This window comes from Gavia stellata, chromosome 34 (assembly GCF_030936135.1).
Source record: "Gavia stellata isolate bGavSte3 chromosome 34, bGavSte3.hap2, whole genome shotgun sequence".
Taxonomy (NCBI): domain Eukaryota; kingdom Metazoa; phylum Chordata; class Aves; order Gaviiformes; family Gaviidae; genus Gavia; species Gavia stellata.
This window is the reverse complement of record NC_082627.1, coordinates 1,201,917-1,228,733: the sequence shown is the minus strand read 5'-3', so window position 1 is coordinate 1,228,733 and position 26,817 is coordinate 1,201,917. Positions and strand designations below refer to the sequence as shown.

General features: G+C 52.8%; 1 protein-coding gene across 1 annotated transcript; it reads right to left on the bottom strand.

Annotated features, from left to right (window-relative positions):
* Window positions 1-11,871: 11,871 nt before the first annotated feature.
* Window positions 11,872-12,816, bottom strand: LOC132320215 (olfactory receptor 14A16-like). The gene has a single exon (XM_059832488.1). It carries the CDS (start codon window positions 12,808-12,810, stop codon window positions 11,872-11,874), a length of 939 nt encoding a protein of 312 aa, XP_059688471.1. The 5' UTR covers window positions 12,811-12,816.
* Between the last annotated feature and the right edge of the window lie 14,001 nt (window positions 12,817-26,817).

Here is a 26,817-nt window from a genome sequence, read left to right as displayed (position 1 = left end):
GGAGGGTTGTGATACACTTATCAGCTGTATATTAAGTCCACGTTATCTCCTCTGAAGTCCACTTCCCACAGTGGATAGCCTTGGACCAATAGAAAACATGACAAGAAAATCATCAGGAGTAGTAAAGGCACGGGGACTTCAGTATGTCCAGTTTGCCTAAGTATTCCCTCATCTGATCCTCTTCTACCAAGGCACATCTCCATGGTCCAGACTTGCCCCCTGCTCTCTGGCAGCTGGGATTCCTGAAGGCTGGTCTTGCTGGCAGCTACTGGGACTTCCTAGGGAGATGGGTTAGTGGTGGATTTAATGGTGTTAGGTTAACAGTTGGACCTGATGATCTTAAAGGTCTTTTCCAGCCTAAATGATTCTATGATGCTACAGTGAGGCAATGAAGGCATTCAGTGCCTCAGCCCTCCCCATGTCCAGAGTCACCATGTCCCCAGTCTCCTTGAGCAATTGGTCCACATTTTCCCCAGTTTCCCTTTTGTTACCCATCTATTTACAGAAGGTCTTCTTGTTTTCTTTGACATTCCTCACCAAATCCCATTCCATTTGGGCTTTAGCTTTCCTACCTCTGTCCCTGCATGCTCAGACAACATCTCTGTCTTCCTCCCACATTACCTGTCCTTCTTCTCACCCTCTGTATGCTTCCTTTTTGTGTTTTTGTTTGGCCAGGAGCTACTTGTTCATTCAAGCAGCCCTCCTGGTGTTATGCTTGACATCATATTTGATGGGATGCACCCGTCTTGAACTTGGAGAAAGTGATCCTTGAATATTAGCCAGCATTCTTGGGCCCCCCCTTCCCTCCAGGGCCACATCCCATGGGGCTCTTCCCAGCAGATACTTGAGGAGGCCAGACTCTACTCTCCTCAAATCTGGGGTTCTGAGATTGCTTTTTACCTTCCTCCCTCCCCTCAGGATCCTGAACTCCACCATCTCGTGGTCACTACAGCCCCACCTCATGGTCACAAGGCCGCCTTTGACCTTCAAATCCCCAACAAGACCCTCCTTGTTGGTGAGGAGGAGGTCCAGCAAAGCACCTCTCCTCATTGGCTCCCCTGTGACTTGGGTGAGGCATTTATCATCAGTGCACTCCACAAAACTCTTGGACTGCTTATGCCCTGCTATGTTGTCCTTCGAGCAGATATCGGGGTAATTGATGTCTCCCATGAGGACCATGCAAATGTGAGGCTGCTCCTACCTGTCCTTTGAGGACCTCATATACTTTTTCTTCCTGTTCATGTGACCGATAGCAGACCTCCCCTATAATGCCACGCTTTCCTGTCCTCTCTTTAATCCTCACCCTTAAGCTCTCCCTTGGCTCTCTATCCATCCCCAGACAGAGCTCCATGTACTCCAGCTGTTCTCTCACGTAAAGGGCAACTCTCCATCCTTGTCTTCCCATCCTCTCCTTCCTCAAGAGCCTCTCTCTTTCCAGTGCACACCCCAGTCATTGGAGCCATCCCACCACGTCTCCATGATCGCAACAAGATTGTTGCCCTGCAGCTGCACACAGATCTCTAAATCCTCGTGGTTCTGCCCTGTACTGCACGCATTAGAGTACAGACACTTTAGAGAGGTACCCCAGTGTGTGGAGTTCTTGCAGAGGGTGTGAGAGATTTCTCCCTCATGGTGCTTTGTAGGCATTTCCTTGCTTACCTGGAAGTCCTGGAGGGGACCCCACTTGAGGCCCATTTTGTTGATTTTGTGATCCCTTCCCATCACATCACTCCACGCCCTTTGCTCATTGATCCTGTCTGTCACTCCCTTAGACGACTGCTCGTTACTCCCTCCCTCCGGCATCATTCTTAGTTTCAAGTCCTCCTTATGAGGTCAGCCAGGCTGTTGGCAGAACCAGCTTTGCCCTGCTCAGTGAGGTGGATCTCATCTCTCCCAAGCAAATGCTGGTCTGCAGACAGGGTCCCATGGTCATAGAAGACAAAACCGTGTCCCCCAGAGCAGTTCCGCAGTTAATTATTAACTTGTCCTACTAGTGCTTTTCTCCTCACACCCCTTCCCCTCACCAGCAGGATTGAGAAGAACACCATCTGCACTCCTATGCCCTTCACTACGACCCCCAGAGCTCTGTAGCCACTTCTGATCCTGTCCAGGTTTGCCCTGGCAGTGTCATTTGTGCCCACTTGGAATAAGAGCAGGGGGTAGTAGTCAGAACACAAGACGAGCTTTGAACTTTCCATCACAACACCCTGGATCCTGGTCCGCAGCAAGCAGCAAACCTCTCCAGATGGTTGGTAGGGCCAACGCATGGGTGCCTCTGTCCCCTGCATGAGGTAGTCACCCATTACAATCCAAAAACCCCTGCGCACTACATATAGTTGAGGCTTGACTGTCTGCATTGTGGAGATCGCACAGCCTTTCTGAGGGCCTCTTCCCAGTGCCTGATAGAGCTGACAGTGCAGATTCTTTCCTCTTAAGTCTAGTCAGAATTTCCTGTGTCCCAGCTTTTTCCCCATGGCTTCTCATCCTTCCACTGTGTCCACCTGGGAAGAGTCTGACTCCTCCTCTACATCATCCGATATGATAGCTGTAGACAGGGACGGTATCTCCCCTGGGATGGCCTTCCCTTCTCCAGGCTGAGCAGAGGAGAGCATGGAGGGCGCTTCTTTAGCAGAGAGAACTGATGATGCTTCCTGAGAGGTTTTCAGTGGCTTGCTTGTCAGTAGTCTCCCATGTACTGTAAGAATCATAACAACCTAGTCAGCATTTGGTGATAGAGAATGCGCAACACAATCAGAAATCAGCCATTTTTGCAATGCACTTGCATTCAGATAGACTGTGTGTTCACTCTCAGGCATCTGTTTCCTTGTGACTTATGGTACGTACAATCCAGAGCCCAACAAAGACAGCCTGGTACAAAGAGCTCTTCTGACAGCACTTAGCAAGAGAAGTCTGTCTCTGGCTATCAGTTAGTCCACTGGACTTCTTGTAGACTTTGTTATTGCAGTGAAAACACTGCCTGCCCACGACTGGCAAGAGCTGGAATTTCTGACGTCCTTCTCTTTGTCCCAGTGCTATCTGATGGTCTTTAGCAGACTCCCTCTTTCCAGCAGTTGGAGGTTGTTGGACTTCTGGGCCTAAAACTGTGTCTGTAACCACTGTGTTCATCACCACCAGCTCCCACTGAAGCCTGGGGGATAACTAGGGATGTGAAGTCAGGGGTGACCCACCCCATTCTAGGCGTCGTCATTCCAATGAGACCAACTCTGTCCTCACATCCGTGTAGCGCCTGTCCTCTTTCTGCTGTCATTCTACTACGGGGAATGGAGGTGACCAGCTTGGATGTCCATGTTCATCCCCAGAGGAAGTTCCTTTCCTGCTCTTCTCTACAGCATGAGGTGTGGCAGAGGTGCTTAGCTCTACCTTTAATTACTTCTTAGATGCCCCTATCCCCCTGGGAAGGTGTTCTCTGCAGGGGTAGAAAGCATTTCCATTGCTCTCAGTGAAAGTCGTGAGCCTTGGAGGTGTGGCTTACTGCAGTCAGGAGAGTTGATCTGCCCATGCAAGTCTTGTGCTGCCATGTGCTCTCAGCTAAAAGGCCATCATACTCGTGAGTTGCCCCCAAAAGAGAAACTGTAGTGTGCTAAAAAAGGAGATGTGCGGTTTCCAAGTGCAGATCTCCCAACTCCTCTGCCTTTCTTAGCCCAGTCTTGGAGAAAATGACAAAGAAGGAGTGATGCATAAATCTCCTGACTCGAAGGACAAGATATCACAGATACCACAGATATCACAAATACCACAGCTATTGCAAAAGGAGAGCTGTTGTTTTCTGGAGGATAACTGACAGCCTGGAAGAACTCCCACAAGAAGACAGTAGTATTGTGGACGTGGACGTGGCACTGTGGGACATGGCTCAATGGGCATGGTGGTGGGTTTTTTTTTTTGGTTGATGGTTGGACTTGAGGATCTTACAGGTCTTTTCCAACCTTAGTGATTCTGTGATTCTGTGATTGTGTGGTTTAAAGGAGACGTAGGCCTCATAGCCGTATGGTGTAGGCTATAGACATAGACCTCATGGACTGCAATGCCTGGAGGCCCACAGGTTAGAAGGGGTCTTGGGCACCTCCATGCAGACACTTCCATGGCAGGACCCACAGGGTCAAGTGTCTGAAAGGCAACTGAACGCCCCATCCCAGAGAGCCCGGGAGCTAGAACAAGAGCAGCGGACACAGGTGGGGAAAACAAGGAGCAACAGTGTCATCCTCCTGCCAAGGGAGAGACAGACGGGCACTCGGGAGGGCCTTCACCTTACCCAGCTCTGCACACCACCTTCCACAGCCACTTTCAGCCCCTTTGTCAGGCAGAGGGGAAAGGGCACAACGTGGGAGAGGTGCAGGAGATACACTCCTCTGCTTGAGGTTCTGCTGCAGAGGAGGCAGCTCTGGGCCGTGCTTGACCCCAGTATCCCTTACTGGGCCTCATCCTGACCCCAACCTGTGGATCAACTTCCTGGCATCACCTTGGACCTGCTCCCTCATCCGAACCTTGCCAGATGATCTGCACTCTGAACTGCCTCCAGCTGTGATGCCCCTTGCCTGTCCTGCTCCCTTGTTGGGAGCTCAGGCTGGTGAGACCCCCTCCCTGCTCACCTGGGGATACCCCTGGGTTCCCAACTACCTGTGCCTTCCAGAGCAGTTGTCCCTTGCTGCCCCCTGACAAACCTGAGCTCCCAGTCATGTCACCACGACCGGCATCTCCACTGCCCTCCCCCATGCTCTGGTTCACTCGATGGCCGCGTGATGCTGATGTACCTGATGGACTCTCACTTTGCTACAACTGACAGGGCCTCACAAGGAACAACCCACCGCTATCCCCTCTCCCGGACTTTTCCTCTGCCCTCTCTCCACGCTGTTGGCTCTTATTGGCAGGCGTAGTGATGAACCTGCTAAAAAAAAAGAAAAAACAAATCTAAAGAGAGAAGAAAATAAAACCCAAGAAGAACAAGTGATGCAAAAGAAAACAATTGCTCACTACCAACCAATCAATGCCCAGACAATCCCCGAGCAACAGCAGCTGGTTCGGACCTCTACCGCACCCAGTTTTATTTCTGAGCATGACAACATATGGTATGGAATATCCCTTCGGTCAGTTGGGGTCAGCTGTCATAGCTGTGTCCCCTCCCAATTTCTGGTGCACCCCCAGCCTGCCTGCTGGTGAGGAAGTCTGAGAAGCAGAAAAAGCCTTGATACTATGCAAACACTGCTCAGCAAGAACTAAATCATCAGCCAAAACCAGTACACTCACGTTGGAAGGAGGTCTCCAGCCCAGCAAGGTCAGCTCTGGGGTCAGAGCCAGTTGCTCAGGGCTTGATCCAAGTTGTGACATGAAAACTCCAAGAATGGAACATGGATTATTTCCCTGGGAAGCCACTTCCTGTGTTTGACTGTCCTCATGAGGAAAAAGATTCCCCTGGTCTCTGGTGTGAACTTTGCTTGTGTCAATCTCTTGTCCTCCTCCATGCACCACTGTGACGCTGACTGCAGGAGATGGGGAAAGGAAAAATTTATTGTCTCCATACCCCTACGCCCAAAAGGAGATCCAGCAAAGCTCAGCCAGTGCAGCAGACACTGTGCCTCATGATTGAGCTGGTGGCCATTCCTGAAGTATTTCCTTAAAACTGGAAGCTTCCTGGAAGTTCCAGCCTTTTGGACCAGGTAATTTTCTTCTCAGTTTCATGTCTGACTCTCTCCTCTTATGAAATACATTGACATTCTTCATAATTTGTTCAAAGAGGAGAAGAAATCCCAGCAGTGCACCAGGATCAAGGAGAGAACTTGACCCATAAAAATCTGTGTGTCTTCATCCCCAGCCACTGAAAGAGGATAGCGGATCATCCTGAACAGGTAACACACTGTCTGGAGGCCAGGAGTAAGTGAAGTACTGCAAGGGTCTGTCCTGGGACATGCAAGACATTGATCAGCTGGAGCAAGCTCAGAGGAGGGCTATGAGATGGTTGGGTTGGAGCAGGATGGAGCACTTGCCATCTAAGGCAAGAGTGAGGGAGCAAAGCTTGTTCAGCCTGGAGCAGAGAAGGCACCAGGGGATAAGGAGAAATGTTTTCCCCATGAGGTCAGTTGCCAAGAGAGGTTGTGCCATCCCTATTCGTGCAGGTATTCAAGTCTTCTTCCACCCTGCCTGTCATCTCCTCCCATTGACCAAAACAGTCTTGCTCCTGCAGGAATCAAGCAAGAGAGCCATGGCACCAGCACAGACTCTGCGTCCCCTGAGACCTCTCTTCCCCACGGGGAAGGAGAGAGGTCTTTCATCAGCCCCACGCTTCTTTCTCCACCCTCAGCCTTTGCAGTTGCCTGTATCTTGTCTTTGCTCTGATCACATTTGACCTGGAAGCCCACGAGACTCCTGGAACTCCTAACGTGGATCTGGCGTTCACCACAAACCTGGATCCCAACCGGTCATGGAGGCATCAGTCATGCAGTGCCCCAGCTGTGCCACCCAGGGCAGATTTTGTCACTCCACTGCCAGCACCGCTGATGCAGTGCCCATGTCCTGTCCTTCTGCCACAGAGTGCCCAGGAGCCCCAGACAGCCCCAGCTGCCTCGGGGGCTGTGATGAAACCTTTCAGCAGCAGGCTGAGGTGGGGTGGCAGGAGATGGGCCCTTGGCACTGCCTGGGCAGGGAGAAGCCAGCTCCCCTCTCTTGGGGCTGGGCACAGCTTGTTCCCGGGAACCTCCCTGAGGAGCACACATCTTCTGTATCTCTCTGTGCCCTTGCACAGGTGGCATGGGGACTAGGGCTCCTGGGGCAGAGCGGAAGAAGCTCAGCTGGGAGAGTGTAGGAGGGAAGAGCTAAAGGTCCCTGCCTCAAGCCCAGGGTCTGGCAACGTTTTCCCTTGGGCTTTTACAGAGCATCTTGCTCTTCTTCCAGCGTGCCCCTGCCTTCCCTGTGCTCAGGGCAGAGTTTGCCCAGGGCTGGGCACAGCTTTTCCCTGGGAGCTCCCTCAGGAGCTGCTCCTGGTGATCCTCCACCTCTGCCCTGTGAGGAGCAGCCAAGCTCAGGCTGCTGGGTGGATGTGCACAGGCAGTGGAAGAAGGACAGGCTGCCCAGGGGGAACACCGAGACTGTGTCTGTGCATGCAGGGGTAGAGTTAGGGCAACTCGAGTTAGAGCTGAGCTGGAGCTGGAACCAGCAAGGGCTGGGTAACCAGAACAGCTTCTCTAAGGAAAGCAATACCAAAAGCTATTGGTACCAGCTAAGGAAAATATGTAGCTGTTGCTGAGTGGGGCAGGGGACCTTGTAAGCAAGGGAATGGAATGATTTGAGGTATTCAGCACCTTTTTCCCCTCAGCTTTCACTGACAAGCTCTGCCTGAGGCTTCCCAGTTTCCCAAGCCTCCCAGCAGAAAGTGTGGGACCTGAGCACCCAGTCCCTGCACAGCCCAGCTGTGTCCCACACGGGCCCAGGAGACAGCCATCTTCCAGGACCTCTTGGGCTCTGGTCCAGAAGAGGAGCCATGCTGGGCTGGCCTTTGTTCCTTAGTCACGGTATGGAAATGTGCCGGAGGATGGAGCTGGCCATGGACCGCCCCACAGCCGGACTGAGCAGCCAGCTCTGGAAATGAGTGATGTGAGGGGCTGCCCTGGGAGAAGTGTCCCCCAGCAGCTTCCCCGCGTGTCCAGGGAGCAAGGGATCAGACCGAGCTTCTCTTCTGCACCTTCCACACCTGGTTTCTCTCCAGCAAGTCCTGGCTCTGCACTGTGAGCGCAATGCTTTTAGCCCACACACTGCCCGGTCACACTGAAGAGGTCGATGCTCAGCTCCATTTTTCAGACAAGGTCAGCCCCACTCCCACCTCTCCCCAGTACCCACCACAGGGAGCTACAGAGCTCTGCGATCTCCCACCAAAGCCCAAGGCCCTTTGAAGGGAACAGCAGTCCCAGGAAGATGGGGAGGAGGGGCATCAGGGAGGTGGGTGTCAGCCCTCCCATCAGACCCAAGACAGGAGGCCAACAATAGCATGAGGAAATGGAGACCAATGTACACAGGCTCCTTGTATCCTGGAAAATCCAAAACAAGACAACCTTTGCCTTCCCTCCATTCCCGCTGCCAGCCTTGCTCCCTAGGGCAGCACAAAAGCCGTGATCCTGGGACTCCTCCATCAGCTCCTGCTGCCCCAGCCATAGAGCAGCCAGCCCTGGACTTGCATGTGCAGAAATGGATTTCTCTTTCTTTTTTAATCCACAAGCATGAGAGGTGTTTGGGTGCTACACCAGATCCAGGCCAAAGTTTCTTTACTGAAGGTGCATGATTCACTCTCCAGCATCCCTCCCTGTGCCTGCTGGGTCCCTGTGGCCTCCCCTGGGATTGCAGAGTCCTCAATTACCTTTGCACACTTGGATTTAGTGTTTTCCCTTTTTTATGACTACGCCTTGGGTGGTCTCTCATTTTGTGAAGCTTCCTACTCACCCCTGGGCACACGCTGTCCCTTCACATCCCCTGAGCTCTCCCCATGCACCTCCAGAAAGAAGGAGTGTTGGCCATCAGCCTATAGCATGTGTGGCAGCCCAAGGCAGGCAACCATGGGACAACTCTCCAACTCTCTTTGCACTCGGCACTGACACCTGAGCCCTGGATCCAGACCTGGGTCCCCAACAGAGCACACTGGGGTGCTGAGCTCATCCTCCAGGTCAGTGGGGAACCAGACGAAAGCCAGAGGATCTTTCAGGGTGCAGTTGAATTACAGTGTCCTTTCGTGATGTTTTGACTTCTAGCCTGGTCTTCAGGACCTGCACTGAAGGTCTCTGCAGTGAGATGACTCTTTTTAAAGACATAGTATTGGGGAGCCAGCTGTGATAATGTTGTAAACATTTACCAAATGCTTCAAGGCCAGACACAGGAGGTTTAGCCACTAGCAGAGCTGGGATGGATCCAAACATTTCTGTAGGAACATAAGCATGACAGAGACCATAACCACAAGGAAAACCAAGCAGATTGCAGACCTGCCCTTAGATACCATGTGCAATGTCATGACTGCATAGGGCTGGGCAAGTTATGAGAGATGATACATGGCTACGAAATCGTTTTTCTCACTGCGTCCTTGAATTCTCTCTCCAAAGAGTGGAGGGCATCGAATTCCAAGAGCATGATTTGACAGAGAACAAGTGTCTAAAAGAGATGGAGATGTCCCCCTCTGTTAACCCCTCTTTCTGTCCCTAGGCAGGGACAGCAAGAGGTCCATTTCCCCTTCTGTAGGGCATTGACCCCACTGAGCCAGTGCAGGTATCCAAGGCCTGGTTGGAAACCCTCGGACTGGATGGGTGTTCAGCTCCCCCATGCACCCCACAGACCCACCCTCTTCCTGCAGTGCAGATGTGCACAAGAGAAGCTCCTGCCTGTGAGGTCCTGGCCTGAGCTCCTTCTCGAATCAGTGGGGATGGAGGGTGGCAGGTAGTTACTCACACAAAAGACCTGGTGGCATTTGAGGTGCCGGGGCCGTCCAAGACATGTACAAGTGTCTCAAGCCCTGACAGAGCAATTCGAAGTGACCCACAGCCTTCCTCTGCATCAACACCAGAGATGAGTGGGCCTCCACTGAATGAGGGTGACATTAATGACTCTCCAGCCTCCCTTCCCCATGCTGCCGGGTCCACGCTGTCCCTTCTGGCATTGCAGAGTCCTTGTTTCCCTGTGGACACACCAAGTCAGCACTTCACCTTTGGTGACTCCACCTTGGCTGCTCTCTCCCTTTGTGGGGCTCCATTCACTGCCCACCTTGGGCACCCTCTGCCCCCGGAGAGCCTGGGGGATCTCCAGGCAGCTCCAGTTTCCCCTTGGGAACGATGGTGTTTCTTGCTGCTAAATAGGACTCCATGGAATCAGTTTCCTAATACCGTCCTTGAGCTCCTGGTTCCTCATGCTGTAGATGAGGGGGTTCACTGCTGGAGGCACCACTGAGTACAGAAATGACACAACCAGATTGAGAAGTGGGGAGGAGATGGAGGGGGGCTTCAGGTAGGCAAACATGTCAGTGCTAAGAAACATGGAGACGACGAGCCCAGGAGGGAGGCAGGTGGAAAAGACTTTGTGCCGTCCCTGCTCAGAGGACATCCTCAGCACCACCCTGAAGATCTGCACATAGGAGACAATGATGAAAACAAAACACCCCAAAAATGGAAAAGCACTAACCACAAGAAACCCAATTTCCCTGAGGTATGTGTCTGAGCAGGAAAGCCTGAGGATCTGGGGGATTTCACCAAAGAACTGCTCCGGGGCATTGCCTTGGCAGAGTGGTAGCACAGAGCTAGCATGATGAAGCAAGTAAGTTCAAAGTTCAAAGACGACAGAATGACTGTGATTAGTAAAATGTTGGGTAGGATTTGGTTTGAACATCTGCAATGTATAGATGTAATGGAGTAATTTCTGTTTCCTTTGTAGCCACTGGAGGACGTCTTTAAAAGTCAGATTTCTTAGACTCATCCCTCCGTACTTTTCTGAAACAAATGGACATTTCCATTGGAGAAAACCATGCTCTTGGAGATACTCTCTGCTAGAAGGGGTTATTTGTGCTGTAAATCTGTGGAAGCAGAATAAAATCTCCTGGCTGAAATGTTGGATAGCTCAAGTATTAGAAATACAAGGGTGTATCATGCACAGACAAACATTTTTCGTTTGCAGAAAAAAAAGACTATTCATGGTTTATTCACTTGCATTCGCACTCAGGAAGAGCATGGAGAGAAATCTCATGGTTGAGAAGAGTGCATGGGAAGGTAAAAAAGGACCTTGTCATGTCACTATGCTGTTTGTCTGAGAAATGGATGACTGAGTCGGACCAGGGTAGCCTTACACCACGCTATAGCCAACAGCACAGAGAACCCCTTCCAGAGGAGGTAATTTCCAGCAAGATGATTTTCTCCAATGGAAGTGTCCATTTGTTCAGCTCGTTCAGCCTGGAGAATAAAATGGTCTTGGAGTCTGTCGTGGTTTAAGCCCAGCTGGCAACTAAGCACCACACAGACACTTGCTCACTCCCCACAGGTGGTATGGGGGAGAGAATCAGAAGAGTAAAAGTGAGAAAGCTCATGGGTTGAGGTAAAGACAGTTTACTAGGTAGAGCAAAAGCTGCGCAGGCAAGCAAAGCAAAACAAGGAATTCCTTCACTACTTCCCATTGCCAGGCAGGTGTTCAGCCATCTCCAGAAAAGCAGGGCTCCAAAGAAGACAAACGCTATAAATCTGAGTATCCCCCATTTCCTTCTCCTTCCCCCAGCTGGAATTGCTGAGTGTGACGTCATGTGGTATGGACTAACCCTTTGGTCGGTTGGGGTACGCACAGTGCCTATTTACTGGCGGGGCAGCCCGAGAAGCAGAAAAGGCCGTGATGCTTTGTAAGCCCTGCTCAGCAGTAACTAAAGCATCGGTGTGTTATCGACGTGGCTTTAATCACAAATCCAAAACATAGCTCCATAAGAAATTTAACTCCATCCCATCCAAAGCCAGTACAACAGGGTATCATGAATGATGCTCCAGTGTTACAGCCCTTGCCCTTCATCTTGCTAAAGACCATTCTGGGACTGCAGAGTCAGAGGAGCTTCGCCCTCAGCTCCAGAAAATTTATCAGAAAAGGGAGCTGAGAAACTTGATTTTATGCTGGCGCCTTTCTTTTTTTTAAATTACAGAGGGAGTCTGGCTTCTCATGTGTATCAGGTCTTTGGGCAAGAAAAGAACACTGAAATGCCTAAGAAATGAGATAAGGTATAATATTACCACACATCTAACAAAGAAGGAAAGAACGAAAGGAAGGAAGGAAGGAAGCAAGGAAGGAAAAAGCTTATGAAAAAGAGATCATCCTGCTATTTTCACTGACTATGGTGGCAGTCACAGGAGAAAGACAGCTACGTCACGGATGCCGAAAGAGAGTATACTGCAATAGTTTCCTCAGGGCATCCTTGAGCTCCTGGTTCCTCATGCTGTAGATGAGGGGGTTCACTGCTGGAGGCACCACCGAGTACAGAAATGACACCACGAGATTCAGGAATGAGAAGGAGATGGAGGGGGGCTTCACGTAGGCAACCATGGCAGTGCTGATAAACAGAGAGACCACAACGAGGTGAGGGAGGCACGTGGAAAAGCCTTTGTGCCGTCCCTGCTCAGAGGGGATCCTCAGCACAGCCCTGAAGATCTGCACATAGGAGAGCACAATGAAAACAAAACATGCAAAACTAAAAGAGGCATTGAACATGAGAAGCCCAACTTCCCTGAGGTAGTCTGAGTCTGAGCAGGAGATCTTGAGGATCTGGGGGACTTCACAGAAGAACTGGTCCAGGGCATTGCCTTGGCAGAGGGGTATTGAAAATGTATTGGCCGTGTGCAGCAGAGCACAGAGAAACCCACTGCCCCAGGCAGCTGCTGCCATGTGGACACAAGCTCTGCTGCCCAGGAGGGTCCCGTAGTGCAGGGGTTTGCAGATGGCAACGTAGCGGTCGTAGGCCATGACAGTGAGAAGATAATATTCTGATGATATCAAAAACAGAAACAGAAAGACCTGGGCAGCACATCCTGAGTAGGAGATGGTCCTCCTGTCCCACAGGGAATTGGCCATGGCTTTAGGGAGAGTGGTGGAGATGCAGCCCAGGTCAAGGAGGGAGAGGTTGAGGAGGAAGAAGTACATGGGGGTGTGGAGGTGGTGGTCGCAGGCTACGGCGGTAATGATGAGGCCGTTGCCCATGAGGGCAGCCAGGTAGATGCCCAGGAAGAGCCAGAAGTGCAAGAGTTGCAGCTCCCGGGTGTCTGCGAATGCCAGGAGGAGGAACTCGGTCATGGAGCTGCTGTTGGACATCTGATCCCTTTGTTTACTGCCAAAGGAGGAAAGCACACTCACAAGTTAGGACAGCGCTGAGGAAATCTCTTCCCATTTGTGCCCTTCAAAATCCAACCCCTTAAAAAGCACAGTGACTCACTCCTTTTTTTCAATAACTTCTTGCCTTTCGCTGCCTGGAGCTCTGGTTTATGCTGGCCAAGGGTGCCGTGAGGAGAGGAGCTCTGCCTGTGGGCTCCCAAGGAGTTATCCCTGCTCCACAGCAGGGGAGACCTGGGAAAAGGAATTACAGCCTCTGAAAGTCACTGTTCACCTCATCCATAATCCACTTCACCACATATTGCTGCACAAGAACCTCAAGGAAACTCCTGCATGTCCTAAAACTGTAGTGACATGAGCAGAGCCAGCTCGCTCCCAAGCCTTCCACACTGCATTGTCCAGAGACCCACAGGTTAGGGTGGGCTGAAAGGCTTTGCTCCCATGGACACAGCTGCAAGGCAGTACCTGCAGCATCGGGGTCTGAGATGCCCCTGAACCCTCCTTGTCCCCAGAGAGTCTGAAGGGAAGAGCAAGGGCAGCACGGGCAGGAGGGGAAGGTGGAGAAATGCCCCAATGCTCCTGCTAAGGGAGGACAGCGACACCAAGATGGCACTTGGAAGTTTCTCCTCCTCAAGGGTCAGGATGCTAAGCAGGCGACTCAGCCTGAGATCCCACTCCCTTGATGGCAGAGGCTCTACTGGGCAGGAGAGGGGACCAAGGGATTGCTCTGGGGAAGGCATCTGCCTGCAGCAGCTGTCCCTGCTGGAAACTGTCCCCACCTCTCCTCCCTGCCAGCGCTCACAGACCCCGTCCCACCCGCTGTGTGCTCAGCTCTGCCCTGCAGACACCTCCTGGCAGCAGGGCACTGCCCAGGGCATCTCCGTGATGGCAGGTCCTACAGTGCAGGTCAGATCTATACTGAAGAGGACGCAAAGGTGATGTTTGAGCATTCTGCAGGCTGAGGTGGGTGAAGGGGCTTACACAAGGTTCTTTGAAGAGCTGTAGATGAAGCACTGTAATGCTGTACAAGTCTCCTACTCTGGGGCAAACCTTACACCATTTTCACCACCACCAGCACAGCAGGAAACTGAAAGCAAAGACCCTGGAAAGCACCTTCACTCCCAGGTAGCCCCTGCCTTGAGGTGCTTCTGGAAAAGTGCCCTGGGAAATGGGTTGAGGTGATCTGGAGCTGTGAGCAAACCTGACCCACGCAGCACCCTCTCGACAGCAGAAGGACCCTGCCCTGCCCTGACGTGGGTCTCTCCTTCCACCCACAGCTTATCCCCACAGTGCTGTGGGGAGCTCCCCGGGCAGGCTGAGTGCTGACCCTGGCAGGTGGAAGAGTCCCTGCTCCAGCGCACAGTGCCCTGGGGTGCAGGGACCCTGCTTGGAAGGACAGCCCTGGGCACCCCTGGATGCACACCCGCACTCACACCCCTGCAGCCCTCCCTGGGAGAAGGCAGCTGTCATGCCCTGTCCCTCTGATGGTGCAGCAGAGAATCCCTGATCTGGAGCATGTCCTCCTCCTCTACACTGAACCGACATCCCACAGGTTTTGGGCTATGACAGCTTTAGGAGTTCCCTGCAGGAACTGCAGCTGCATTGCTGTGCAGCCAGAGACTTACCGTGTCAAGGGCTGTGAAGATTTCTCCCCCAGTGAGCTCTCAGAGTCCTCCAACTCCCAGTTGCCTTTAACCTCTCTCTGCCTTGCTTGTCTCTTCTCAGTGCCCGTGGGCACTGCCGTTGCCCTGCCGTGCTTTGCAGAGGAGCTGCTCGTGGGCAGAGCTGTCTCTCTGCAACACTACCCACTTGCCATGAGCTCCCTCCATCCCAGGAGCCTGGCCCAGCTCAGCAGCAGAGGACCAGCCCAAGACATTTTAATGACCCCTCTGGTGGGTTTGGGGCTGAGTCCATGAACCTCAGACACTGAGAAGAAGTTGAAGAAACCTCTCAAGAAGGCAAAGTCAGATGTAAACTCCAGAGTTTCTCGGAGTGTTAATGGGTCCCACGGAGGATCGTTACCAACAAAGCCTCCCCAGGGGCTTGTTAACGCAGAAAACTGGAGGGAGTGATGACAGGTAGGTAAAGGCGATGTGAAGGTGACTCTGATGATGAGTAAATAATGATGTGTTACATTAAGCCAAATGGACAAGCCCTGAAAACAAGTCTCTGCGTAAGGAGATCCTGTCCTCACACATTGCTCAGGGCTTTTCCTGGGGCAGTGTGATGTGGGGATGTGCAATGCCAAGTGCAAGACTATGGCATGACCCTTCTGGTTGGGGCAAGGAGGTAATGAGGTCATCCTGAATAAGGTTAAGGTGTCTTCTGGTAGACCTTGGTTGCTGAGACAATACCCATAGTCATGGTGACAAAGAGGTCATCTCTGTTGGCGGCTTTCAGCCTGTCCACTGTCTTCAGCCATCTACAGCACAGGCTGCCCTGTCGTGCCCCACCCCTGCGCCTCTTCCTTTGAAGACTGTTGACACCCAATCCGCTTTTCAATTTCACCCCAATATCTCCCCACCCTTCCTGACATCTCCCCATCCTCCCTGGCTGTTCCTTGACAGACAAGGCCATGGGCTGGTTCAGACTCCCCCTGGGTGCCCTCTTGTACCAGTTTCAGGCTATTCCCTGAGCAGCCGGAGCCTCCCCGCCACCAGGCCAAAGAAGCCCGGGTCCCTCAGCCTGTCCACAAAGCACACGTGCACTAGGCCCTTAACTCCATCTTGGCAGACGTCCTCTGCATACTCTCCAGTTCTACACCTCTTCTCCAAAATGGGGAGCTGCACACTGGGACATGCATGGGTGTGTTGGGACACACCAGTGCTGAGTAGACGGGGATGTAACTCAAGTTGTCTGGGTGGCCACGCTCCTCCTAATGCAGCCCCATCTACAGCTGGCCTTGGTCATAGTGAGCATGAGCCACCGACTCGCTGGGCGTCCCTCATGGTGCCCAGGCCCTTCTCCTCAGGGTCTCTGCTCAGCACATCAGGTCCCAGCTGGCACTGCTGTATGGGGTTATTCTTTCCCCCAGGGCAGGACTGCCACTCCTTCTTGCAAAACTTCCAGGCGTTTCTGTCGGTCAAATCCCAGAGTTTCCCAAGGTCCCCCTGGGCTCAAGCTCCATTTGGTCAGCTCTTCATGTTTGGGTGCAGATGGCTCACCCTGATGGGGATGTCTCTCACAAGATGACAGCATGAGGTGTTGCAGGGCACTACAGACAGTAAAAGGACATATGAGTTTAGTTGCTGACCCATGTAGGAATTACCATGGCAACTGTCTCTGAAACACCGAAGGAGGGTACAAAGCCAGTGAACCTGGGACTTGGGGAGAAAAGGTAAATGAGGACTGGGCTGTTCGTGGGTTAGGCTATGTTAGTGGAAATGTATACCTATATAGACACTCAGACAATATGGATCCCTCCAGGAGCTGGTCTTAGATCCACCCTCTTACCAGGAGCTGGCCCCAGGATCCCCTCATACCCCCAGTTCCCCCACGCACACACACACACAAATGTCTCCCTCCAGCACAGAATCACAGAACCATTGAGGCTGGAGGGCAGCCAGCTTCCACCTTCCCTGTGCTTCCTTTCACGCTTGGTTTGAGGCAGGAGCTCCTTTCTCAGCCATGCCAGTCTCCTGCCAGCTTTGTGTGACTTTCTGCACGTCCAGGTGGACCATTCTTGATGTTGAAGAGGAAATCTTTGACCATCAAACAGGTCTCCGTACCCCTCTGCTCTGCAGGGCTGTATCCCATTGGATTCTTCCAAGCAGGTCCCTCAGCAGGCCAGAGCCTGCTCTCCTGAAATCCTGCTCTTTGCTGCCTTCGCTTCTCTCAGGAGCCTCAACTCGACCTTCTCATTCCTGACTTTTAGAGCCCTGACCAGCTCTTCCTTGGTGGTAAGTAGGAAGTCCTACAAGATACCTCATCTCACTGCCTCCTCAGTCACCCTGGTCACAAAGATCTCATCAAGGAGCTCCAGAAAGGTCCTGGGTGGGGTGTACCTCGCTATGGGTCCCCTTTCAGCAGGTATTCAGGTAGCCAAGTCCCCCATAAGTCCCACTGCAGTGGCTGGCACCCCATCCGTACAAAGAGCAGAGCACCTCCTCATCCCACAGGGTTTTGGGAAATGGAGTTTTTCCCTGCTTGTGGTTCTTTCCTAGACATCCCATGGAGAGTCTTGAACAATTCCCAAATGACCCCCAGAGGCGGAAACCCCCATCCTCAGTCGGCCAGGTCATCCTGGAAGGCTCTGCCATTGACTGTTACAGGGCATCTTGAGAAACAAGTGTTAAAAGTAAGAAAGAAAAATGTAGAGAAGATACTTTGTAACAACTGCACCCGGTACTTAGACATATTAGAGATAAAGACTGTCTCCACTGACTCTCTGCTTCCAAGACTTGGAAAAAAGATATTTTATCACTCGCACTCACTCCCCATATAATTGTCCTGTCTGGCCGGTAAAAAAGCCTAATGGACAGTGGTGGCTTACGATTGACTATAGCCAATTGAATGCCAATAGAGCACCTTTAACTGCTGCTGTACCAACTATTGCAGAGGTAGTGACCCAAATCCAGGGAGCATCTCACACATGGATGGCAACCCTAGATATAAAGGATGTGTTTTTAACAGTGGCAATGGTATTAACAATCCCAAAGAATCTCTATGCTTGGGAAGCAAAGGACTGTTCTGGGAAAATACACCGAATTAGTACCAGATGGGTGGTACCTACCTTTTAACTTAACTCTGTCGGTCAGAATACGACCAAGCATTCTCTTTTGTTTTTCCTTGCAGAAACATTGACAACAACAAATTACACCTGGAACCACGGTCTATCCTACATGGAGTTGGAGCGTCCTCAAGGCTTGCTAATAGCTCTAACAATCTGACTTGCTTTCATAGTATTGATGATAGTTTGGCAACTGAAAGTTTTAACCATGATGCTGGTAAAAAATAGTTTGAGTATTCTGTTGTTGACTAGCTGTGGATGGGGTTTTTCCTCAAACCTGATATTGCAATTGATCCGTGCTTTTGGGCACATACATAATGTCAGTCAAATAACTGCATGTTTGCCTCTACCCAAGTCGGCTGCTTCAGCTTTGGACTGGGGAATTTTAACCCTTGATGTGAATCGAACCTTCACAGCCATGACAAAAACTAGTGTGGGCAAGATGAAGTTTGGAAACATTACAATATATTCTCTTGGCTGGTCGTACGTTGGTCAAAAGGAGACCTGCTGGGAGGGTAAATATTCTCCTGCAACAATCAAAACCACATGTGACAAATTTCCCTGGGGAATGCACTTACCCAAAATATGGGACACACCCCAAACGGGTGACTGGCATTACATGCAGACCACTGACTGGTGCGTTGATTGGGATGGGACTATTGGACAATCAAATACCCTCATTGATGTATATACCAATTTTAAGATCTCCCGTTCAGTTAAACCAAAACACTATAATTGGAACTGTACTAAAGTTTACAATTGCAATAGCAAAAAGAGTGAAATTCAGAAATTGGGCCCGATAGCTCGAGCCCTTTGCCTGGGTTGTATTTGCCGTAACTATGCCACCTCTATCAATGACACCTGGTCACGCTTGACAGTTAATGATACCCATATAAATTGTAAGAAGCTGTCATTGCCTTCTATGGGATGCACTGTTTGGGTTAGTAGTGATGGAACATGGACTACTGATCTGCCAGTGGAAGGTCCACAACGTCAGCACACATTGGGATTGTTGACACTTTGTCCTCTCTGGCGAAAACAACCTCTTGTGCCACCCCTATGGGGGTGGATCAAATGGGAACCAGAAGACCCTTGGCAGCATCCGACCACAGGAATGGTAGTTGGATGGACTTTGGAGTCTATCTTTACACCCCAGATAACGGCTTTCCAGAATCGCATGATGCTGTATAACCTTACAGGACAAATTGAAGCATTGGCTAATGCGACTCGGGTTGGACTGGAGAAATTAAATGAACAACTGCAGGCAACGTCGAGAATGACATTGCAAAATAGACTAGCTTTGGATCTGCTATTGCTGCATGAAAATGGAGTATGCGGATATTTGGATTTAGCAAATGATACTTGTTGTGTTCATATACCAAATGTAACTAAAGATCTTGACGAACAACTAGATCACATAAAACGTGTGGCAAAGGCCAGCCGGGAATTGAGAGAAGGGATGGAAACAACCTGGTTGAATAAGCTGTTACATGGATTGGGATTTTCACTATCAGGACGGCTTGCTTCTTTATTGCAATCTGTGATTATTGTAGTTATTGTAATAATTGTTTTTTGTATGATACTGGCTTGTGCCCAACCTATGTTTACCCGGGTGTTAACTCATCAGGTGCGTATGATCTCTGACTGTACAGAATCAAAGGTGAGTCCTGGAGTGGAGGAAAAGAAGTCTAATGTGAGGGATACCCCCAAAAGCGATTTTATGCGAGTGTGATTTGGATTTCGATCCGAGTGACTATAGTCACGGGGTGGATAATGTGGAATTTGGATAATGAGGTGGGATTCCTGTGCACAGAGAACCGTTAAGACTGCCCTTGCTATCTCTTGTGCGACCCGGAGGAGTGGAGACTTGCCTGGCTAACACAGGGTGCAGATAAGGAGGGGGCCCTGTGGAGGCAGGACAGCCCTGCTTATGGTCAGCGAAGACAGTAAGATAACAGGAATGTGAGAGGTCCTTTGTTCTTCGAAAAAGCTTCGTGTCCGATAACTGACCTTTGCCTCATTACCTGTGAAATGCATATTACAACTCACACCCCTGCATATGCTAATGAAGATTATAGAGGTCATGCTAAACATATATGACTATAGCACTCGTCTCTCCACCCAAATCATGCTACACGTCACATATGGGGGGGAACCTCATAGTTTTGGGGATAAAAGACGGAGAAAATGATTATTAAGGTGGGAGAGAAGAACCTCAATACCTGACGGACCAGTCGACGGGCTGTGTTCTCCTCCTCCACCCCAGGCAGGGACGCCTCTCTGGGTAAGCGCTGTGCCTCTCACCCTCTGGGTGAAAGTTATCCCCAGGTTCTTGTATTACTATCAAGTCTGCTAGCAATATTAACCTTAATTAGTAGCACTATTATAGTTAGTGAATTTATCAACAGCAATCTCGAATCTGTTTCTGTCGCTTTCAATAAAATAACTAATTTCGATTTTTGTGCATCTGCTCAGTGAAAGTCCTTTTGTTGGGGCTCTGATAAATGGGTCAGTGAAAGTCCTGGGACTCTGACAGACAAATTTCGAAACTACATTCCTTTTAACGTGACAGTAAAAATTGGTGTCATGGGCAGGATTGCCATGGATAAACTGCTACAAAAATACAAATGTGCGCCGTCCCATTGGGGACTAGAGTGGGCCCAGAAATTCTGGAAAAATGAAAATAAAATAATAGAGCGAATTCAACAGTGCAGGAGTGAACAGAAGGTTAAAGATGGTAAGGGTAAAGGAATTGTTTGTGCTATTTTAGGAGCTTGTTTATTACTTGTTTATTACTGCATTCCTTTTAACGCAACAGGTGTCCCTGTCCAAGTTGTGGTAGCAGGGGGGCTGCAGGGCTGGCCTCTGTGAGAAGAGACCAGGGGCTGCCTCCGTCCCAGACAGAGCTGGTTCCAGCCATCTCTAAGGCAGACCCACCGCTGGCCAAAACTGAGCCCGTCAATGAAGCTGGTGGAACCTCTGTGAAAGTGTATTTAAGAAAGGACACAACAGCCAGAGTGGGAGAGGAGTGAGGGAAAAAAAGTGTGAGAACCAGCCCTGCAAACACCAAGGCTGGTGAAGAAGGAGGGAGAAGAGGTGCTCCAGGTGCCAGAGCAGATAGTCTCCTGCAGCCCCTGGAGAAGACCACAGTGGAGAAGGTAAGCCCTGCAGCCTCTGGAGGACCCAACACTGGAGATGTTGGCTATTTCCTGGAAGAATGGTGGCTTGAGGAGAGCCCATGCTGGAGCAGGTTTGTCTCAAAGGACTGTAGCGGTAAGAGGGACCCCATGGGAGAAGTGTCAGAAGGAAGGAGACGCAGAGAGGAATGGTTACGGACTGACTGCAACCCCCACTCCCCATCCCCCTGCACTGCTCAGGAAGGAGGAGGTAGAAGAGTTGGGAACGAAGGAACTAAGTTGAGCCAGGGAGAAAAGGGTGGGAGGACACCTTCCATGGGGAAGGAGACAAGGTCTTCCACCAGCCCCACGCTTCTTCCACCCTCAGCCTTTACAACTGCACATGCCCCATCTGCCTACTTGCCTTTGCCACTGTCGCGGTTGTGCAAGGCCCTCAGACATCTTGGCACACCCAGTGTAAGCTGGCCTCCACCAAACCTGGAGCCCACCTGGCCTTGGAGGCAGCGAGAGGCCAGGTCCCCTCTGCCTGGGGCTGGGCACAGCTTTTCCCTGGGAAGCCTCCTGAGGAGCGCTCCTCCTGTGTGTCAGCCTGTGGCCTGGCATGGGTGGCAGAGGGAGAAGGGCTGCTGGGGCAGGGCTGAAGTAGCTCAGCTGGGAGAGCGTTAGACTGAAGATCTAAAGGTCCCTGGTTCAACCCTGGGCTTCAGCAATGATTTTGTCCCTTAGATTTTGGCAGAGCCCATCTGCCTTCTTCCAGCCTGCCCCAGCCCTGCTTGCTCCTTCACCTCTTGCCAGAGCACAGTCCCTGCTCTGCAGCTGCAGATCTGCAGCTTAGAAGGAGCCTTCCTCCAGCAGCACAAGTCCCCAGCCTCCCCCTGGGCAGGACTCTCCAGTCAGTGCACCTTTGGGGTGGTCTCCTGCTGTCCCTACTTCCTTGCTCCAAAGTGACCGGGATCTCTCCTCTGCGGGGTCTCTGCAATGACCCTGTCTCTCTCCTCTTTGCCATTCTCGATGCTGCACTGACTGCTCCCCTCCTCACACACCTTCACCTGCTCCTCAGTTCCCAGACCAGAGGCCGCCATCCCCTGAGACCCAGGGAGAGGCACTCCCTGGAGCTGAGGCCTGAAAGGCAGCATCCTCCCTCCAGGTGTCTGTCGCAGTGAGACCTCTGATGTGCCCAGGACAGTTGACAAAGCCGTGCTGAGGATCATCCACTGTAGTGCCTGGGCACCAGTGTTGTTTAGTCACGCGCTGTCCTGGGCAGAGTTTCTTGGCCCCCATTGCCCCCTGCCGCAATGATCGGTGAAATACATATGTGCTCCTCTCTGGGCATCAGCTGGGACATACACAGCACAGGGGGATCCCTCTGGGGCCCCACATGAACATCCCTCTGCATCAGTTCCTTCCTGCTGCAAGGGCACAAGTCGGGACAGAAATGCCAGCAGTGGCTGCCTGGAGTCCTGCACAGAAGGTCACCAACGGTCACAGTGTCTTCATAACAGCCCCAGCTCAAACACTGGATGTCACTTTACCTCTCCACATTTACTTTCCTCTGCACATCCTGACATCGCACATGTGTCTGTGTTTTCCATCCCCTCAGCACCAGACCCAGGGCCCACAGCACAAGTGTCTCAGTTTTTCCCCCATTGCTTATCCCAACCTGCTCACCCACTAGACTGCACTGTCCAGCCCAGCTGCAGACCCTCAGAGCCATCAGTCCCTGCCCAGAGGAAGAAAGACCTGCTCATGAGCTCCAACAAGATGTTGGGGTCCCCTCTTGCAACCTCTTGCTGCTATGGAACCCTGCTCGACCATTAGGAACACAGTGATGATGGCAACACAGCACATCCCCCTCTGTCTCCAGTCTCAGCCTCTCCCAGGTCAGCCAGTCAGGCCAAGGAATGGCACCTCCTGGACTATAGTTCCAAAGCAATGGGCATGTCCTAGACCCCTGCAGCTCTGATGTCTCAGCCAGTTCCCCAGGGATTCTCCTTCAGAGAAGTTTGGCTTTTGTCCTGACTGAGCACAAGTGAAGGAGGGAGAAGGAGAGACCATCTGTCCAAGCAAGGTTACTGTCTTGCCAGCTTTGAGCACGAGCTTGAAAATGCTTGGCCACAGGGAAGGTGTCTGCAGAGCTATCACTGCTCCCAAAGTCCTTCGAGGTTGTTCTTGAGCTTTGGGGCCATGTGTGCAAAGCGGAACAGATGAGTAGTCCATCCCCCTCACTCCACTCAACCACTCCAGAAGTTCACAGTGACTGTGCTCTGGTTTGGATTCCCCCAAACCCTCTCTGCCAGGCAGGGCCTCCGTGGGGAAAATTCTATGGCATTGGGCAAGACAATGGTCCCAGCTGTAGCACCGTGAGGACACCATCCCTGCGTGTGCTCAATCCATCGACCTCTCAGTTAACAGCTGAACATGCGCACCCACCCTGCCCCAGAGACCCCAGCCAGGGCTGTCCCAGGGCACGGCTTTGCCCTCAGGACAGTGCTCAGTGCTGCAGGAATGGGAAGGTCCCTGAGCCCAACCCACACCCGCAGCCCCAGGGAGATGGAAGCTTGCCCTTCACCCCATCTGCAGGGGTGCTGGGGGGCAGAGGGGTGCAGGGGAGGCCTGGTGCCTGCATGAGGGGGGTGTGAGATTTCTGCCCCCATGTCCCCCTTCCGCATGCCCTGGGGTGCCATCAGAGCGTGGGGGCACCTCATCCCAGGGAGGGTCTTTCCCTCACCCTGTTGTTCTGCTCCTGATGTGGAGTTGGGGACAGTTGTGACACAGAGGGTTGTTTCTGTGGGTGGCAGAGGGGGCTCAGGGTAGGCCAGAGGGTGGGAGCGGTGCCTGCAGCAAGAGCCGCCTTCTGCCCCATCACCCTGCAGAGACGGTGAAGGAGCCATGCTCGGCAGTGCATCCCTGTGCCAGGATCAGGCCCCAGTGGGGAGGCAATCCGGACTTCCCCCATCTCAGGAGGGTTCAAATGCTGTTTTCTGCTGAGGGTCCCTGGGCACCCACGGGACAAGAGGGCTGTGCTTGTCATAGCTATGTCATGGGAGGAGAGTTTTCTGCCTCCTCGCAGGAGTCAAGGGGGTGTAGGTCAGTGGAAGAGCACCCACTTCCCATGCAAGAGGTTCCGGGTTCCATCTTCAGGGGTGTTTTTGCTCTGACTCACCAGGCTCGCTGGGCGAGGGCTGGAGCTGGGGCTCTGCTCCTCTCCAGGTGCTGTGGGCCTGCCCTGCCCTCCCAGCAACTGGTCATGGGGTAAGGAGGGCTGTGTGTGCTGCCTCTGCTGAGCCCCCTCCCAGAGGAGAGGCAGGCAGCTGTGCTGGACCTGAGTGCAGGTCACTGCCCTGCACCACAGACCCACCCCACACACCAGCCAGGGTCCCTGCTTGGCAGCACAGCCCCTGTGGGAAGGTGAGGGGTGGCCCTCAGGGAGGGGATAGACATCAGCAGCACCCTGGGTGCTGGCAATCCTTCCTGGCTGCACTCAGAGATGGGATGTGAGGGTGCTGGTCCAGCCCAGGTGTCCTTTGGCACCAGGGCCACACTTCCCCCGTGGCTTTCCAGAGGGACGGGTGTGAGATTGTCCTGTCTCCAGGTGGAGATCCCATACCACGTGGGAAGCAGCCGTCGGTGCCAGAGGGTCAGGGTGTCTGAGCTGAAGAGTGACATTTCTTACCCTGACCCTGTCTCCAGGTCCTTTTCCCTCTGCCATCACCCCCTGCTCGAGCAGAGCCTCAGCTCAGGGAACCCGGAGCTCCTGAGGTCAGGCACAGCCCTGCAGAGGTGGGACTGGTGGGCCGGTGCCCACCTCTTGTTCCTGGGGGGTTTGGTGTCGCCATCCACCCCATGCTGGTGGGAACAGGGAGGCACAAGCCAGTGCACAGCCTTGCACAGACCGGGAGGGCAAGGACATGGTGCCTCGGCTGCTTCCCTGGCAAAACCGCCTGCAACCAAAATGGGGTGTGAGCCATGGTGTTTCTCTGCAGGGTGCCCAGGCCCAGGAACGGTGGGCCCAGATTCTGAGAAATAATGTACAAAAGTGAAGCAAAGAAGAAGGGGTGTGGGGATATCTTCTGAACATGATGGTGGGTGCCAGTATGGGCACTGACCTGCGAACTCAAGCCACCCCAGGTGGGTACTGTGGAGAAGAGCCCAGCGCCTGTCCCATGCCACCTCCCTGCCGTCTCTGCCCTCCCGCAAGTGTAAGGTTTCTCCCTTACTCTGGCACCTGGCAGAGGTTTGCCTCCTCCTTGGGGAGATGAGCCACCGGCCCTCAGTGTGTGTGAGGTGGCAGCACATCTGAGCAGAAAGAACCCATTCCATGACATTTTGGGGCCTGAACAGTCTGGCCCTGCAGGCTGGGTCCATTCCCTGGAGCAATGCAGGATTATCACCATGCCCCAGACCTGTGCTTGCTCCTGCAACCCCCAAGAACCCACCCAATGTCTGTGGTGGTGAGACCTCAACCCTCTGCACTGCTGCCCCACGCTGGGCAGAGTACGGCTGTGGAAAGCCCATGGGAGAACAGCTTTGCCAGGGCGAAACCCCCAAGGTGGTGGATGACATACATGGGGACTGCAAACACAGCCTCCATCCCCTGGGAAACTCCCACTGGGGCAGGCTCCAGCCCTGCATCTCCACAGGGAGAGAAGGGCCCATGGCTGGGGATGGAGGGGCTGGCTCTGGGGCCAGGGGTTGCCAGCAGGAAAACTCTAGGGACCACTGTGGGAGGTGATGCATGGGCTGTGATCCCCCCTGGGGCTGGCTCGGGTGTTCAAGGCACCACAGCCACCTTAGGACTCCCTTCTGTGGGTCTACAGCTCACCCCAATATGGCAGCTCTGTCATGATCTCTGTGCTGTGGCACCAGTGTGGCTCAGGCAGGGCCAGGGGAAAGAGCAACTGGGGAACCCCAGGGTGAGGAAGTGGGTGCTCCCGCTGGGGTGAATTATGGGACCTTGCAGAGAGCCATTTTTGCTGGAAACTGTGGCTGCGAGGCTGAAATATCTCTATCAGTAGGAATATTCACAAGGGACCATGAGCTCTCACAGCCCCACAGCCTGACCGCAAGCCCACTGTCCCCAAGACGTGCCCCTTCCCCACTGCCATGTCTTTGTGCTCTGCTCCCCCCAGTCAGCCTCAGGGAGACACCCCGACACCTGGGCAGGCAAGCGCCAGCTCTGGCTCAAACCCCAAAGCCTTTTAATAAGAACACACATGAAGGAATCATGTAAAAGCAGGGGAATAAAAATGGAGGACATGCCCGGCTGTTTCTGCTGCCCGTGGAAAAGGGAGACAGTTCCCTGGTGCTCACGGCTCTCCCAGCTGCACAGACCTCTCCTCCCTCCCGGCTGCACCCAGCTGCACGGCAGGGACGGGCTCTCCTGGCCCGCGGCTCAGGGACTGCTGTGCACTGAGCTCTGCTCTCACAGCCTTTGTGTCCTCAGGGGGATGTGCCAGAGACACCTCTTCAGCATCGTCATAGCCCGTGCTCTCTGGGGACAGGCACCAGGCATCTCCCTCAGCTCCAGGGGCCCCAGCACTTCTCGGGGAGTGCAGGTTTGTCCCTGCAAGCAGCAAGGCAGGCCATTGCATGTTCATCCCATGGGCTGCCCCTCCTCATCAGTACATCACCTTCCTCCCTTCTCCTCAGCAGTCCTGAGATGTTCAGCTCCCTCTCCCACCCATGGTCCCCCCAGGCAAAACTCGAATGGACAGGTTCCCCCGTCCCAGGAGGTTGACCTTTCAGTATGACAGCGATTCATCTGGCACCAGGGATGGCACCCCAGGAACCGGCAGCACTATCTTTCCCTCTTACCTCCAGGTGCACCCCTGGGCCCTTCTCCCTCCTCTGGTGCCCTGGGCATTTCCCAGCCTTCCTGCCCAGGGGCAGGATCCTCCCCAGGGTCAGAAGCCTCCCTGGCATCATCGTAGCCATCCACTGGGTCACCTCCAGCCAGGACAGGGATGTCTGAAAGGAGAGGGGAGCTGGTGACAGTGAGAAGATACGTCCTGCAGAGCAATGACAGGAGGATGCACAGGGACATGGGGCTCAGGCACTGGTGTTGGCAGCACCACAGAAGACTCCCCATGTCCTCCCCAACTCTGACGGTGACACTCAGTGACA